Here is a 13,412-nt window from a genome sequence, read left to right on the forward strand (position 1 = left end):
AAAAAAAAAAAAAAAAAAAAAAGAGCAACGAGAACACAAACAGCATGTAAAGTAAATACTACTTTAGAGAAGGTAAGAGGAGGCTGTGCGTTCCCACTGCTGGGCCCTGCACAGAGCATCTCTGGAAGAACCCAGTTAACAGTGGTCACCTCTGGAGAGGGAAACAGGGGCGCTGGAGTGGGAGGAAAACTTACTTTTGACAAAAAATATTTGTTAACACGTGTATGTATTACCTATTCAAAAGGTGTTTAAATAACGAGGGGTTGAGGCCTCTAAAAAAACATAGTTTCTTAGATCTGGGTTGAAAGTGCCACTGTGGGCTTAAGTTGTAGGTGGCAACATAGAAGCTCAAACTTTTAGATGGGAAAGAACCCTTACTTTTCTGCCATACCATTCCTTACCTCAGCTGTCAATCAACTCAATTTCGAGATGTTTTTTCAAAGCTCAGAGAATGAGAACTCTAAGAATTTGCAATCGTCCCTGATCCTTCTGCCTAGCTGGCAGTAGCTGACGGCTTCCTTAGCAAGAACTGGAAAGAGGCTGTCTTAGGTATAGGATTCCTGCCCGCTTGGATCTACCTCAATCAGAGGAAGGCTTCCAGAAGATGTAAGATACAGCTGTTTCTATATCTCCAAGAAGAGGCAAAGGTGTTGATATCTGGCAGTATCTGCAGCACAGGAGAACAGAACTGAAAGCCAGTAGTATTCACCTATACTGCAAATGAGAAGTAAATCAACTCAGAGGACAGACAGACAACTCCTCTTAGAGAGCCACTTCCTCCCAGGCTGAGATGATAACCCCAGGTGGCATCTGACCTCACAGGGAAGGAGAGCTGGAGCTGGTCTGTGACACCCTTCACTTCAGCCAAACAAAACCTATTAATACTTCTGGGTGGCGGTATTCCCTTTTCTTTCCTTTCTTTCTTTTTCTAAAAAACTATTCTCTTGGTATGAAATATACTTCCAGAAAGTGCATTTTGCATAAATGTAGAGCTCGATGAATTTCCACATACTAAACGCACATGTGTATCCAATATCCAGATCAGGAAACAGAACATTTCCCCAGAAGGCTCCCCTGGTAGACCCTTCTGGTCACTATACCCACTCTGAACACACAGTCACTGTCCTGGCTTCTTAGAGCTTAGATTTGAAGCAGCTGCTTTTTAACCTTTTAAAGTTCTTTTGATAACAACTTCACGCCCCTAAATACTATATGTATTACTAATTACGCAAATGCTTTGAGTACTCACTATCTGCCAGCATGTATTAGCTCACTTAATCTTCATAACAATGCTGAGGTAGGAACTATTATCTTCATTTTTAAAATAATTCACCTGCAGGTAAGTAATGGGGCCAGGATTCAAATCCAGACAGTCCTGACCCCAGAGCCTTTCTTGACCCACATCTGATATTGGGGTGGCAGCAAATCTGCTAATTAACAGAGCCCACAATTCTAGAAGCTCACAGTCCAGTTATGCTAAAGAAACTCTGCCTGTTCTCTGGTGCACCCGAGGACAGAACCAGGACCCAAAAAAGGTGGAAGATTCAAGGAAGCGGATTTTAGATTCAATATACAGAAGGACAATTAACTAGAATCATCTGGTAATTAAATGAGTGTTGCTGAGAACTGGTAAATTCCCATCACTAGGAAGGCTCGAGCAGAGGCTGGAGGACTCTCTGTTGGGACACTGCCCACAGAATTCCCACGCTGCGTGGGAGGAGCTGCAAGGCCCCTGCCGGCTCTCAATCTCTTGGTCGCTGAGCCAGAACGAAAGAGGACAATACTCTCCATCAGATTCAGATGAATAAACAGCAGTCAGCTTCTTCAAACGCAGAGAAGCGCGTTACTGCATTATTCTTTGATTCTCAGGGTAAGGCCTGCACTCAGGAAAGATCTTGGGGCTGGTGGTTAGAAATGTTAAGGAATTCCTCAAAGGTCACAATTAGTTCGGCTCAACGTCTCTGATCATCTGTGTGGGTGTCAAGCGAAGTTCTATGTTAATCTCTCCAGCTCAGTCTATTTTCAGTGCTCCAGACCCACATCTGCAGCTGGGGATGGGAGAGCCAAATGTTGCTGCTGTGACTTAATAAGGCAAAACCTGAGTCCTTCGTGTTGCTCTTCAACGTTTACTGAATATAACGATTCTGATTCTGTCATGGCTTCACGCACCGCCGTTCTCCAGCCTATGAGGCTAATGGCCACAGAGTTACCTGCTTTCTGTACTCCTCGCCACACATGATGGATTCTTCTTTAGTCACATCTCTCACATTTGACCCTTTCTCCCCAATGCTACAGTCAGCACCCTAATCTAGGTCATCACGATCAATACTTAGTATTACGACAGAACTCTCCTAGTTGGCCATTCAGCTCCAGGTAAACACCTACTCCATCTTGCAAATTGTTACCAGATTCATTTCCCCCCCCCAGTATCACTTTTTATCATGTTCAAGAAATATGGTTGCTTAGTACTTACAACAGACTCCTCGGTGAGCCTGCCATACCAGGTCTCCCCATCAAGGAGCCCTCGTCCCTGCCAGCTTCCTTTCTGCTCCCTCACAGTGATGCTGATCCAGTCACAGTGAACATGCCGTTGGGTCCTGCCCCAGCCAGGCTCTGCTATCAACAGCAAGTGCACTTTAAGTGTTTTTTTGTTTTTGTTTTTGTTTTTTTTTTGGCAGTACGCGGGCCCCTCACTGCTGTGGCCTCCCCCGCTGCGGAGCACAGGCTGCGGACACGCAGGCTCAGCGGCCATGGCTCACAGGCCCAGCCGCTCCGCGGCATGTGGCATCCTCCCAGACCGGGGCACGAACCCGCGTCCCCTGCATCGGCAGGTGGACTCTCAACCACTGCGCCACCAGGGAAGCCCGCCCTTTAAGTCTTGACTTGAGATCTACTGCCCCAGAGAGCTTGTACCTTTGTGTGCGGTAGTTTTTATTACAGTATTGGGCATGAGACCTACCTTCAAATATTTGGAGGGATCAAAGGACAGGGTTAGACTTCAGCAGTAAAGGAAAAATAACCACAACCCAACAACTACAGAACCATTAGGTTGATGTTACAAGGAGGAAGAAAGACCTAGCAAAACATCTTGATTTACAGGATAATAAACTCTTTATAACCAGAGGTGTGCAAGCTGAGGCCTTCTCACTGCCTGCCAGGAATGCTGAGGAGGTAAGTCTTGCCTGGCCTAGGAAGCTGGGCTAGATGGTTGCCAAGGGTCCTTTTACTTCTAACAGATACACTGTACAGCGATGCAAGAACCCACATGCAAACCTGTCATTGTTTCATGGCTGGGTGGCCTAACTCCCCCAAACTAAACTTCACAAGAACAGTTTCATTTTCTATCACTTTTTCCTTTATTTCCGCCTGCCCCACCCCAGCTCTTAGCCTCGGGATATAAAGAATACTATCTCAAATGAATGTCCACCAAACACCGGGAGGCCATGAATGTCAAAGCAAGTCTGAAGAGGAAGCAACCTGGCAAAGCGGGTGCAGCTGGGAGCGGTGGCCACCAAGGCCAGTCTTCTGCTCGCCCTGATGTGCCCTCAGGGGTGGAGGGAGGGAAAGGAAAAGGAGAGCGAGCAGGGAAATCACCAGCGTCCTCCGCGAATTTCACTGCGCCAAGGGAAGCCCGCCCTTTAAGTCTTGACTTGAGATCTACTGCCCCAGAGAGCTTGTACCTTTGTGTGCGGTAGTTTTTATTACAGTATTGGGCATGAGACCTACCTTCAAATATTTGGAGGGATCAAAGGACAGGGTTAGACTTCAGCAGTAAAGGAAAAATAACCACAACCCAACAACTACAGAACCATTAGGTTGATGTTACAAGGAGGAAGAAAGACCTAGCAAAACATCTTGATTTACAGGATAATAAACTCTTTATAACCAGAGGTGTGCAAGCTGAGGCCTTCTCACTGCCTGCCAGGAATGCTGAGGAGGTAAGTCTTGCCTGGCCTAGGAAGCTGGGCTAGATGGTTGCCAAGGGTCCTTTTACTTCTAACAGATACACTGTACAGCGATGCAAGAACCCACATGCAAACCTGTCATTGTTTCATGGCTGGGTGGCCTAACTCCCCCAAACTAAACTTCACAAGAACAGTTTCATTTTCTATCACTTTTTCCTTTATTTCCGCCTGCCCCACCCCAGCTCTTAGCCTCGGGATATAAAGAATACTATCTCAAATGAATGTCCACCAAACACCGGGAGGCCATGAATGTCAAAGCAAGTCTGAAGAGGAAGCAACCTGGCAAAGCGGGTGCAGCTGGGAGCGGTGGCCACCAAGGCCAGTCTTCTGCTCGCCCTGATGTGCCCTCAGGGGTGGAGGGAGGGAAAGGAAAAGGAGAGCGAGCAGGGAAATCACCAGCGTCCTCCGCGAATTTTGAGAGTCAGGTCAGAAGATCCTGTACGAACTGCTCTGGTAAGAGAGGCCGGGTTCCGGGGGGAGAAGAGAGATGATTAAAGTAGGCAGAGAGGCTTCAATGCAACTGAACCCTGACCCAGCTTCGAGCACACAGCCTATCTGCCTTTCCAGACCTTGCACGGTGGTACAGGGGCATCGAGTGGCCTCCCACAGCCCCGTGGGGGGTCCCAGGAAGCCGCGCTGTCAGAGCAGAGCTGCCACCAGGGGTGAGGGGGGCACACTCACTTGTTGCAGTGCTGTTTGAGGTGCTTCTTGTAGCCATCATCGTGCAAGACCACCTCGGGGTTGCAGGTGGCAAGCCAGTCTGCGTTCTTTAACTCTGGGAGCAGCAGCTGGTTCTTCGTTTTCTTCCCCTTCCTCCCTCTGGGGACTGGAGCGGACAACCCTGAGACAGAAAGGTACGAACATGAGCCGAGGCGGCTTAAACGCGGCTGTCGGAACAGAGCTGGGCTAGGGTGGCAAAGAGGCAGCCAGGCTATGCACGGTGGCCCTGGACGACAGGCCCTACTCCTCCGTCCCCCAGGCAGGGATGGCGAGGAGGCATCCGGTCCCTAACTTAGTAACCCCCAGGACCATTCAGTCAGGCAGCAAGGATCTACCGAGTGTCCTGTAGGATCAAGAAAGGTGTGGCAGAACCTGTGCCCGTGGGGACCTCACAGCCTAGCCGGGGAAAAGGAATGCTCGATCTGAGACGTGAAGGTGAGCCGTGTCTCAGCACAGGGAAGGAGCAGTACAACGAAATGCCCAGACAGAGGTGGAACTGAGGCAGAGCACGCTGTGTGAGTCCCCATATCAGAGAAGGAACCCCTGTGACACCCAGGTTAGTGGGCAGGACTGGCACGTGGGGAACTTCAAGAGGGCCCACCTGCACTTAAACAAAATATCACAGCTAACACTGGATGATTCTGAGGGAGAATGGAAATGGAAAATATCAGCATCCTTTCCCACAGGTAGCATTCTGGAAATACACCTGAGAAAGAGATGTCCCCAAAGCACAGCAACATGGGCCAGCATGGGAAGACAGACGGAACCACAGGGGTTTGCGCTTCTCAGCTATGGCCCGTGCCACCCCTCACCTGAGTGGTTCTGGAGGGTCTGGGCCTGCCCATCTTTGGTAGGCGTGATCAGTTCCCAAATGAAACTCTTGATCTTCTCGTCCCCCTTGTAGTGCTTGACACAGTACACCAGCAGGGCCCGGCAAATCATCTCCATGTCCTTCTCGTTCAGATGCCACTTGAATCGTCCATGGGTCAGAATGTCCTTCCACCGGCCCCAGCTGAGAGTGGAAATACAGAATGGTGTTAGAGGGCGGAAGGGCCACGCATGCCTTCAACATTGCAGGACAAACAGGAGCCGAGTGCTTCTCGACTCCTGCTGGGCTTACTGATCACCCTGAGTGAGGGCTTTGTCCTGAAAGACCTTCGAGGATCGCATACTGCAGCACACCAAATGTCACTGAGGTGACCTGGACACTGGACACAGAGAGCTTCATACGGCCACTAGGATGTTAAGAAGGGAGGGACGAAAATATCTGGAGCGAGGAATAAATCTGGAATTAAAACAGAGTCCAAGACTTCCCTGGTGGCACAGTGGTTAAGAATCCACCTGCCAATGCAGGGGACATGGGTTCAATCCCCGGTCCAGGAAGATCCCACGTGCTGCGGAGCAACTAAAGGCGTGCGCCACAACTACAGAGCTTGCGCTCTAGAGCCCGCGAGCCACAACTACTGAGCCCACGTGCCACAACTACTGAAGTCCGTGCGCCTACAGCCCGTGCTCCGCAACAAGAGAAGCCACCGCAATGAGAAGCCCGCGCTCGCCGCAACTAGAGAAAGCCCGTGTGCAGCAACGAGACCCAATGCAGCCAAAAACAAATAAAAATAAATAAATCTATAAAAAAATTATTAAAAACCCCAACTGACTCCAGCTGCAGTATTTGAAGGCAATGGTGAGCTCCCAGAAGCTAAACCCTCTACTTCTACCAGAGCCAGAGCCCTGCATGAATCATGCCTTAACTCTAACATCTGCTACACTGATTCCTTATATGTCCTTGGGGGGAAAAGGCAGGAAATCAGTACCAGGCAGTAAATTAGTACCAGAGATCTGCCGTGACAAGCATATGAGAAAAATCACGGCCCGTCTACAACATGGCAGCAGAGCGCAGTGACTGAGGGGGGCCGCGGGCAGAAGGCACAGCTCTCTCTTCTGCCAGCAGGCCCTCCGCCAGCCCAGACCCCGGAGGTGAGTGGAGAGACACACTGGACAAATCTCAGGGACTGAACCGAAGAGGGGAAAACAACAAGAAGAACAAACAGGTGGCGCCAGCACCCACCCAAAGACGAGCAGGTTCTTCTCCACCCGGAAGCACTCGGCTCGGAGGTAGCGTCGGGTTTTGTCATTGAGGCGCCTGGACCTCGTGGGCCTCTCATCAGAGTCACTGTCCAACTCTGAAAACTCCATGAGCTCATCCTCCTCAAAAGAGTTGTAGTGTTTGGTCTGCTTCCTCACGCGCGGGCGGTCGATCACTAAGCTTTCCTGGAAACAAGAGAGGACTGCTGGGGACAAAGTCCCCTTCACTCTCCCTGCATCACAATGCAGGTCCTGCTGCTGTTCCTCAGGACACAGTTGGGAAAGAACCACCCCCATCTCGTCCTCCAGCAGGAAATGCTCTTCCCAGCACACCTGCTGTGTCCACGACAAGCAGAGGGGACACTCTTGGACTTGCTGAGGTTGGGGTGTCCCTCCGCCCCTAGTGCTGGCCGCCCTCATCTGCTGGTTTTGCAGTCTAACAGGGGCCTGGGCAGGCGAGGCCCCCCAGCGCCAGAATGGCCTCCTGTTCTTGCCAAGAAGGATGGGAGTGGTGCACCCCAGCTGTTGTGCCCAGCATGTGGAGGCCACCTGTGCTCTGGAGACAGAAGGAGTTGGAGAATTCCATCTGCTCAGCAACTTTTGGAAGACGAACACAAGTTACTGCCACTTCATTTTCCCTTCCACTGGTGCCACTAACCTTTTGTCTTTCATGGAAAAGATAACCTCTAGCTCAGGAAACTCACCCATTCTGGTGGCTCCCTTGGCCAAGACCATCACTTCCCTGGTCTCCATGACTTCATGCTTCTCGCCCCTCCCCCCATGCCTCTTCCCAAAGCTCAGCTAAGCTCCTGCATACTGTCTCAGGGCAAGAGCTTTTTCTTCCCCCTCTTGCCCACTGTCCTGCACACAGAGTAACTCCCTGTGACATTGTTAAACATTAGAAACAGGTAATTGAGGGGACTGCAGAATCCTCCTACCAGGAGAAAAGAGGTTGGATTAAGCAACCTCTGGCGATCCTACGGAAGAATAGTTAAGGCTGGACGCTGGTTACTGAATCAGCTAGATGCAAGCAGGGACAGTCTCCTGGGTCTGTGAGTCCATGGGAGTTCAACACTCACCCAAGAAGACAGGCAGAAAGTGATGTGTGCTCATCCCTGAGGGAGGTAACTGGGTCAGAGATGGAGGGAGGGGAAACTAACATGTATGGGCTGCCTCACATGGGCTGGGCAGCCACCTTCACAATGTTATCTCTAACTCTGCAAAGTGGGCGTCACCACCTCCTTTGTTCACATGTCTTTTTTCACTCTCTCAGTGAGGTCAGTTCCCTTGCCCAAAGACATACAGCTAGTCAGTGGCAGAGCCAGTATTCAAACTCTGGTTTTATTCCAAGGCTATTCTCTTTCTCATGTTCAGAAATAGGAAAATTTAAGATACTGAAAAGAATGGAGGTGGACCCAACAAACTTTTCTTCATCATGCTTTTTTCCTCTAATGTTTGTCGGAGGTAAAGTTCCTTGCATAGCAAGTGTTGAAATAGAGGAAAACGGTCACATGCCAAGGACAGGATTTTGGCTTGGGTCAGAGGGCTGATCTTGACCTGTTTGGCCAGTTCCAGTTCTAACTGTTTTTATCGAATTTCCTGGACACCCAGCAGACTGTATGCCCCATTAGGTCACTTTAAAGATAACATTTCTCAAGCTGTATGTGCCAGGCATGCTTTAAGTGGGTTACATACAGCACCTTATTTAAGAACTAAAGCTTAGGAGTAAATAATGATTTGAGCTGGTAGGAATTTACGGTCCCATAAGATACCAGTGAAATGTTCAATGAAATAAAATATTCTCAGTGCTGTACCTTCTCACTCTTTGCTTCAGTGTCCAGTTCAGCTATTTTAGCCCATTTCTGCCAAAAGTTTGGGTCATCTAAGGAAATATCCGTTCTGTTTCCTGAAGCCACAAAGCTAGCCTGTGAAGAAGAAAGAGCCAATAAACTGTACTTGAACACAAACTGTAAAACACCTGTGTGATCTCAAATGCACCAGACTCAAGAATATTCTCCATCCGCATTCAAAATCAAAACCCCTAACAGAGCTGCCAAAATGAAAGTGAAAATCTTGAAGCTATTGTTTGAAAATTTTATTTTAAAGGTGGGGTAAGGATATTACAATTTCAACCTACAGGATCATTTTTTATAACTTAAACTGGGAAGCAGGAGGACAACCCCTGGGAGATGATGGCAACGTATGTCCAGTTGCCCGTGAAAGGGCTGATTCTTAAAACTTCCCTGGATATAGTTTTCTTTCAGTTCACCAATCCCCAAGTTTCCACTCTGGGAAAGGCCCTGGCTGGGCCATATGAGGTGTACAGAGATGAGCTATGCCTCTAAAGCACAAAATGTCCCTGAAAAAGTCCTTCCCCCATAAGCCACCAAACAGGTGATTTGATCACACACGTCATGAAGCTCACAGAACCTATGGCGAGAGAACCTGAGAGTGATCTGATAAGTGGTCTGGTTAGTTGAATTCTAAATCCAGCGACCTGACGGGCAGAGGAAAAAGGCACCTAGACTAGAAGCTGGGAATCTTGAATAAAATCTCTTGTCTCATGAAATGAACAAAATACGTGCTCACTGGAATTTCAACTCCCTGACACTGATCAAGGAGTGCTCTCCAAGGGACTCGGGATGACCATTCGAGGGTTTTGGAGCAGAGTCTCCGTGAACAGCGAGGAAGGCAAACTGCAAACCCAAGTGTCTATCCTGCCCACGGAAGATCAGCTCCAAGGATTCAGAGTGGTGATTTCTTTTCTAGCTTGTGACCCTATTCAAAGCCTCTCTAAGAACCTGCATCTTCAGGGTGGCACACAGAACAGTTGTGCAGCCAGACCATTTCAACAGTCTGCATTTAGACAAACAGCAGCCTGGCTAATGAGGGTCAAAGAATAAAGACTTTTCTTTCCACTGCCACCCCACGTGGACTCTGCGGACAAGGCCTTATACCTTGGCAAAAGTGGATCCTTTCCCTTCAGACTGGATGGTGATGGTGTGGGTTCTCCTCTGCAGAATCTGGTCTATGTCTTCTTCACAGAACTTGGAGCCTTCGTCTTCCTCATCCATTAGGGCACCGTAAGCACCTTTCCGGAGCAAGTCCTCTACCTCCATTTTTGAAAGCTGCTGTACCTGGATAGGTCACCAAAGGCTACTCACAAAGTGGGAAATGCACAGGAGAAAAACAGCCTCAAATCTGACCTTCATGATTCAGTACCCAGTTCCTCCACTAACTGCACATGTCAGAAGAATAAAGACACAAGATTTAGAAAATGAAAACCCAGATAGACACTCAAGAGAATGATGGGGAGGGCAGGCAGACAATCCTCCAGGGAGCTCTGGAATAAAACCCAGCACACGACCCAGTGGCCCTAACATTCCTCAGGATGCTGGTTATTATCAAGTGTCACAAACCATTAAAACTATGCACCACTGAAGAGAATATATTTAATGTTTATTTTATGTTTTAGTTTGAGTCTGTATCTTTAAAAACCTCCAGATGTACCAAATGAGCTAAAGAATAATGAGTTATTCATTATTAAATAAATACAACAGTATTGGAAATGATGTCATTTCTTAACTAAAGAAAGGATCCCATGCCAAGTGTTATCTTCTCAACTGCTTGTTGAAAACAGGAAATGGGAGTTCAAAACACCCTTTCCTGGTTCTAATTAAGAATCTGGTTCTCTTTATATCAATCACAGGAGGGAATTCCATGACTCCCAGCACTGGTAACTTGAAGTATTAAACTTAGCAACATACGCATAGCTAAGAGGATGTAGAACATCTGGACTAAAGACAACTCAGAAGGGCCAGAGATTAAGGAGATATTCTGCTTTGTTTGCCTAGACTTTAATACAATTCAAGAATCTTAGCAGCAATTTTTATCCCCTCTAGAGGGGGAAAAGAAGATTGTGTTAACTGCCATATTTCAAGCTGATCATTCATTCATTCATTTTTTCACTGATCATCATGCATTGAATGTCTTCAACATGCCAAGTACTGTTAGGGGTGCTGGGTAAGATAAAATAGCTCACCTTCAGGGAGCTCAAAGTCTGCAGTATGAGATAAAAAGCATGGTGATAGGGCTTCCCTGGTGGCGCAGTGCTTGAGAGTCCGCCTGCCGATGCAGGAGACACGGGTTCGTGCCCCGTTTTGGGAAGATCCCACATGCCGCGGAGCGGCTGGGCCCGTGAGCCATGGCCACTGAGCCTGCGCGTCCGGAGCCTGTGCTCCGCAAATGGGAGAGGCCACAACAGTGAGAGGCCCGCATAACGCAAGAAAAAAAAAAAAAAAAAAGCATGGTGATAATTTAGAGTTAAGTGTTAAGATCTACTGATTTCCAACAGGCAATGTGTAAAACTCTATTTACTGAAATGTTACTGCATGTTGGGCAATCCTACCACCCAACTGCTCCTACAGATTCCTTTACTCATCTATAAAATACAGAGACCTGAACCTGAATTACCCTCTATTGCAGGGAATTAGCCATTAAAGATGTGCGGCCCGACTCAACTTAGTGAAAGGGAACCTTAAAACAGCTGTAGGAATGAAGAATTCAGAGAGGCCCCGGGCTGCACGATAAATTCTTCTCTAGGCTCGAAAGCAGGTACCCCATTCTCACCCCATGGTGAGTACCCCATACTCACCCCATTCGTGCTGCCCTTTCGGTTGATGTCCTGAAGGACAGCCTTGTCCAGACCCAGCTTCAGGCTGGCCTTGTCAAACATTTCCCGCTCGTAGGAGTTCCGTGTAATGAGGCGATACACCTTCACGGCTTTACTCTGGCCTATCCGGTGACATCGGGCCTGAGCCTGGGAAGGAAGGAGGGTCACACACATCGTGTCACCAGACAGAACGGAAGCAGCCCAAGGAACGGGGAAATGCTTATATTCCATGTGGGGTGAGTGGCTGACTCTCACAGCTACGAGTCATGGGACTGGTTCCAGAATTCACCCAAATGCCAGCTACCCCGTCAAGAGCACCCATTTCATTACCCGTTATTTACTGAGTGACTGCTGTATGCTGGGACAAAGTGATGAGAAGGACCTGGCTTCCTACCCTCCCTAGCCTGTGGTCTGAGTGCAGGCACTCATTCCCAGGATGCTGTCTCGCTCTCTGGGGAAATGTCTCACCCAGAGCAAGCAGCACCACTTTTTAAGTTTTCTCATTTTAATACAGAAATTTTCATAGACGAAAGTAGAGAAAAGTGTAAGGACCTCTTATGGTCAACTCTTGCTTCATCTCTGCTATGCCTCTACCCTCCAATATTACTATGAAGCAAACCCTTGGCATCATACTGATTCATCCTCACATATTCCAATACGTATTTCTAAACATAAGGACTCTTGTAAAATGTATTACCATCACTATACTTCAGAAAATTAATACTAAGTACTAACTATCTAGTGTTCCAATTTCCCTGCTTATCTCATATATATTTCTTTAAGTTTGATTGTTTGGATCAGGATCCAAATAAAGCCCATGCATTGTAATTGGTTGATATATCTCTGCCTTTGATCTCTCCTTTTCTTCCAAATGCCAATTATTTGTTGAAGAGACCAGGTATCTGTCCTACAGTTTCTCACAGTCTATATTCTGCCGCCTGCACTTTGGCTGTGTCACTGAATGGATTCCTCCGTTCCCTTTATTTCCTCTAAACTGGAGTTATACCTTGAGACTTGATCAGGTTAAGATTTTACCTTTGGCAAGTGTAATCCATAGTTGGTGTATAAATTTCCATCGAAAGGTACATGATGTTTGGTTGTCTTTCTTTTGAATTGATGATCATTGCCTAGATCCATGATTTCATTAGTGGTTACAATTCCCCTCATTAATTGTTTGGTTACCCTGATGTACAGTTCATATAGGAGAGACAAGCTAAATGTCTGATTCTTTCTCTTTATTTAATCAGTTTCCAAATGAACACCTTCCAAAAGTGACTAATGAAGATTTTTATAATTAGTTTCTTAAGGAATACAATGCAAGTATGCATTTAAGTAATATCTGTGCTATGTTTTACTGCATTGCTGTTTTATTTTTTTTAATAAATTTTATTTATTTGTTTATTTATTTACTTATGGCTGCGTTGGGTCTTAGTTGCTGTGCACAGGCTTTCTCTAGTTGTGGCGAGCGGGGCTACTCTTCATTGCAGTGTGCAGGCTTCTCATTGTGGTGGCTTCTCTTTATTGCAGAGCACGGGCTCTAGGCACACAGGCTTCAGTAGTTGTGGCATGCAGGCTCAGTAGTTGTGGCTCTCAGGCTCTAGAGCACAGGCTCAGTAGCTGTGGCGCACGGGTTTAGTTGCTCCGCGGCATGTGGTATCTTCCCAGACCAGGGCTCAAACCCATGTCTCCTGCATTGGCAGGCGGATTCTTAACCACTGCGCCACCAGGGAAGTCCCTGTTTCTTAATGCTATTCAAATATGGCCCATGGAAAACTCCTCAAGTTGGCTCCTGAGTTCTTCTTCTTCTTTTTTTTTTTTTGTGGTACGCGGGCCTCTCACTGTTGTTGCCTCTCCCGTTGCGGAGCACAGTCTCCGGACGTGCAGGCTCAGCGGCCATGGCTCACGGGCCCAACTGCTCCGCGGCGCGTGGGATCTTCCCGGACCGGGGCACGAACCCGTGTCCCCTGCAT

General features: G+C 47.8%; 1 protein-coding gene across 2 annotated transcripts in view; it reads right to left on the reverse strand.

The window, feature by feature from the left end:
* The window catches only part of CHD6 (chromodomain helicase DNA binding protein 6), a 218,667-nt gene that overhangs the window by 46,288 nt on the left and 158,967 nt on the right, over positions 1 to 13,412 (reverse strand). For both annotated transcript variants that reach the window (XM_007464745.1, XM_007464746.1), the window contains 6 exons: positions 11,425 to 11,589; positions 9,728 to 9,907; positions 8,585 to 8,695; positions 6,754 to 6,956; positions 5,498 to 5,697; positions 4,647 to 4,806 (listed from right to left, as the gene is read on the reverse strand). In XM_007464745.1, coding sequence (XP_007464807.1) covers positions 4,647 to 4,806; positions 5,498 to 5,697; positions 6,754 to 6,956; positions 8,585 to 8,695; positions 9,728 to 9,907; positions 11,425 to 11,589 — 1,019 coding nt within the window. The remainder of the gene's footprint in view (positions 1 to 4,646; positions 4,807 to 5,497; positions 5,698 to 6,753; positions 6,957 to 8,584; positions 8,696 to 9,727; positions 9,908 to 11,424; positions 11,590 to 13,412) is intronic.

Source organism: Lipotes vexillifer, unplaced genomic scaffold (assembly GCF_000442215.2).
Source record: "Lipotes vexillifer unplaced genomic scaffold, Lipotes_vexillifer_v1.1 scaffold53, whole genome shotgun sequence".
NCBI classification, from domain to species: Eukaryota; Metazoa; Chordata; class Mammalia; order Artiodactyla; family Lipotidae; genus Lipotes; species Lipotes vexillifer.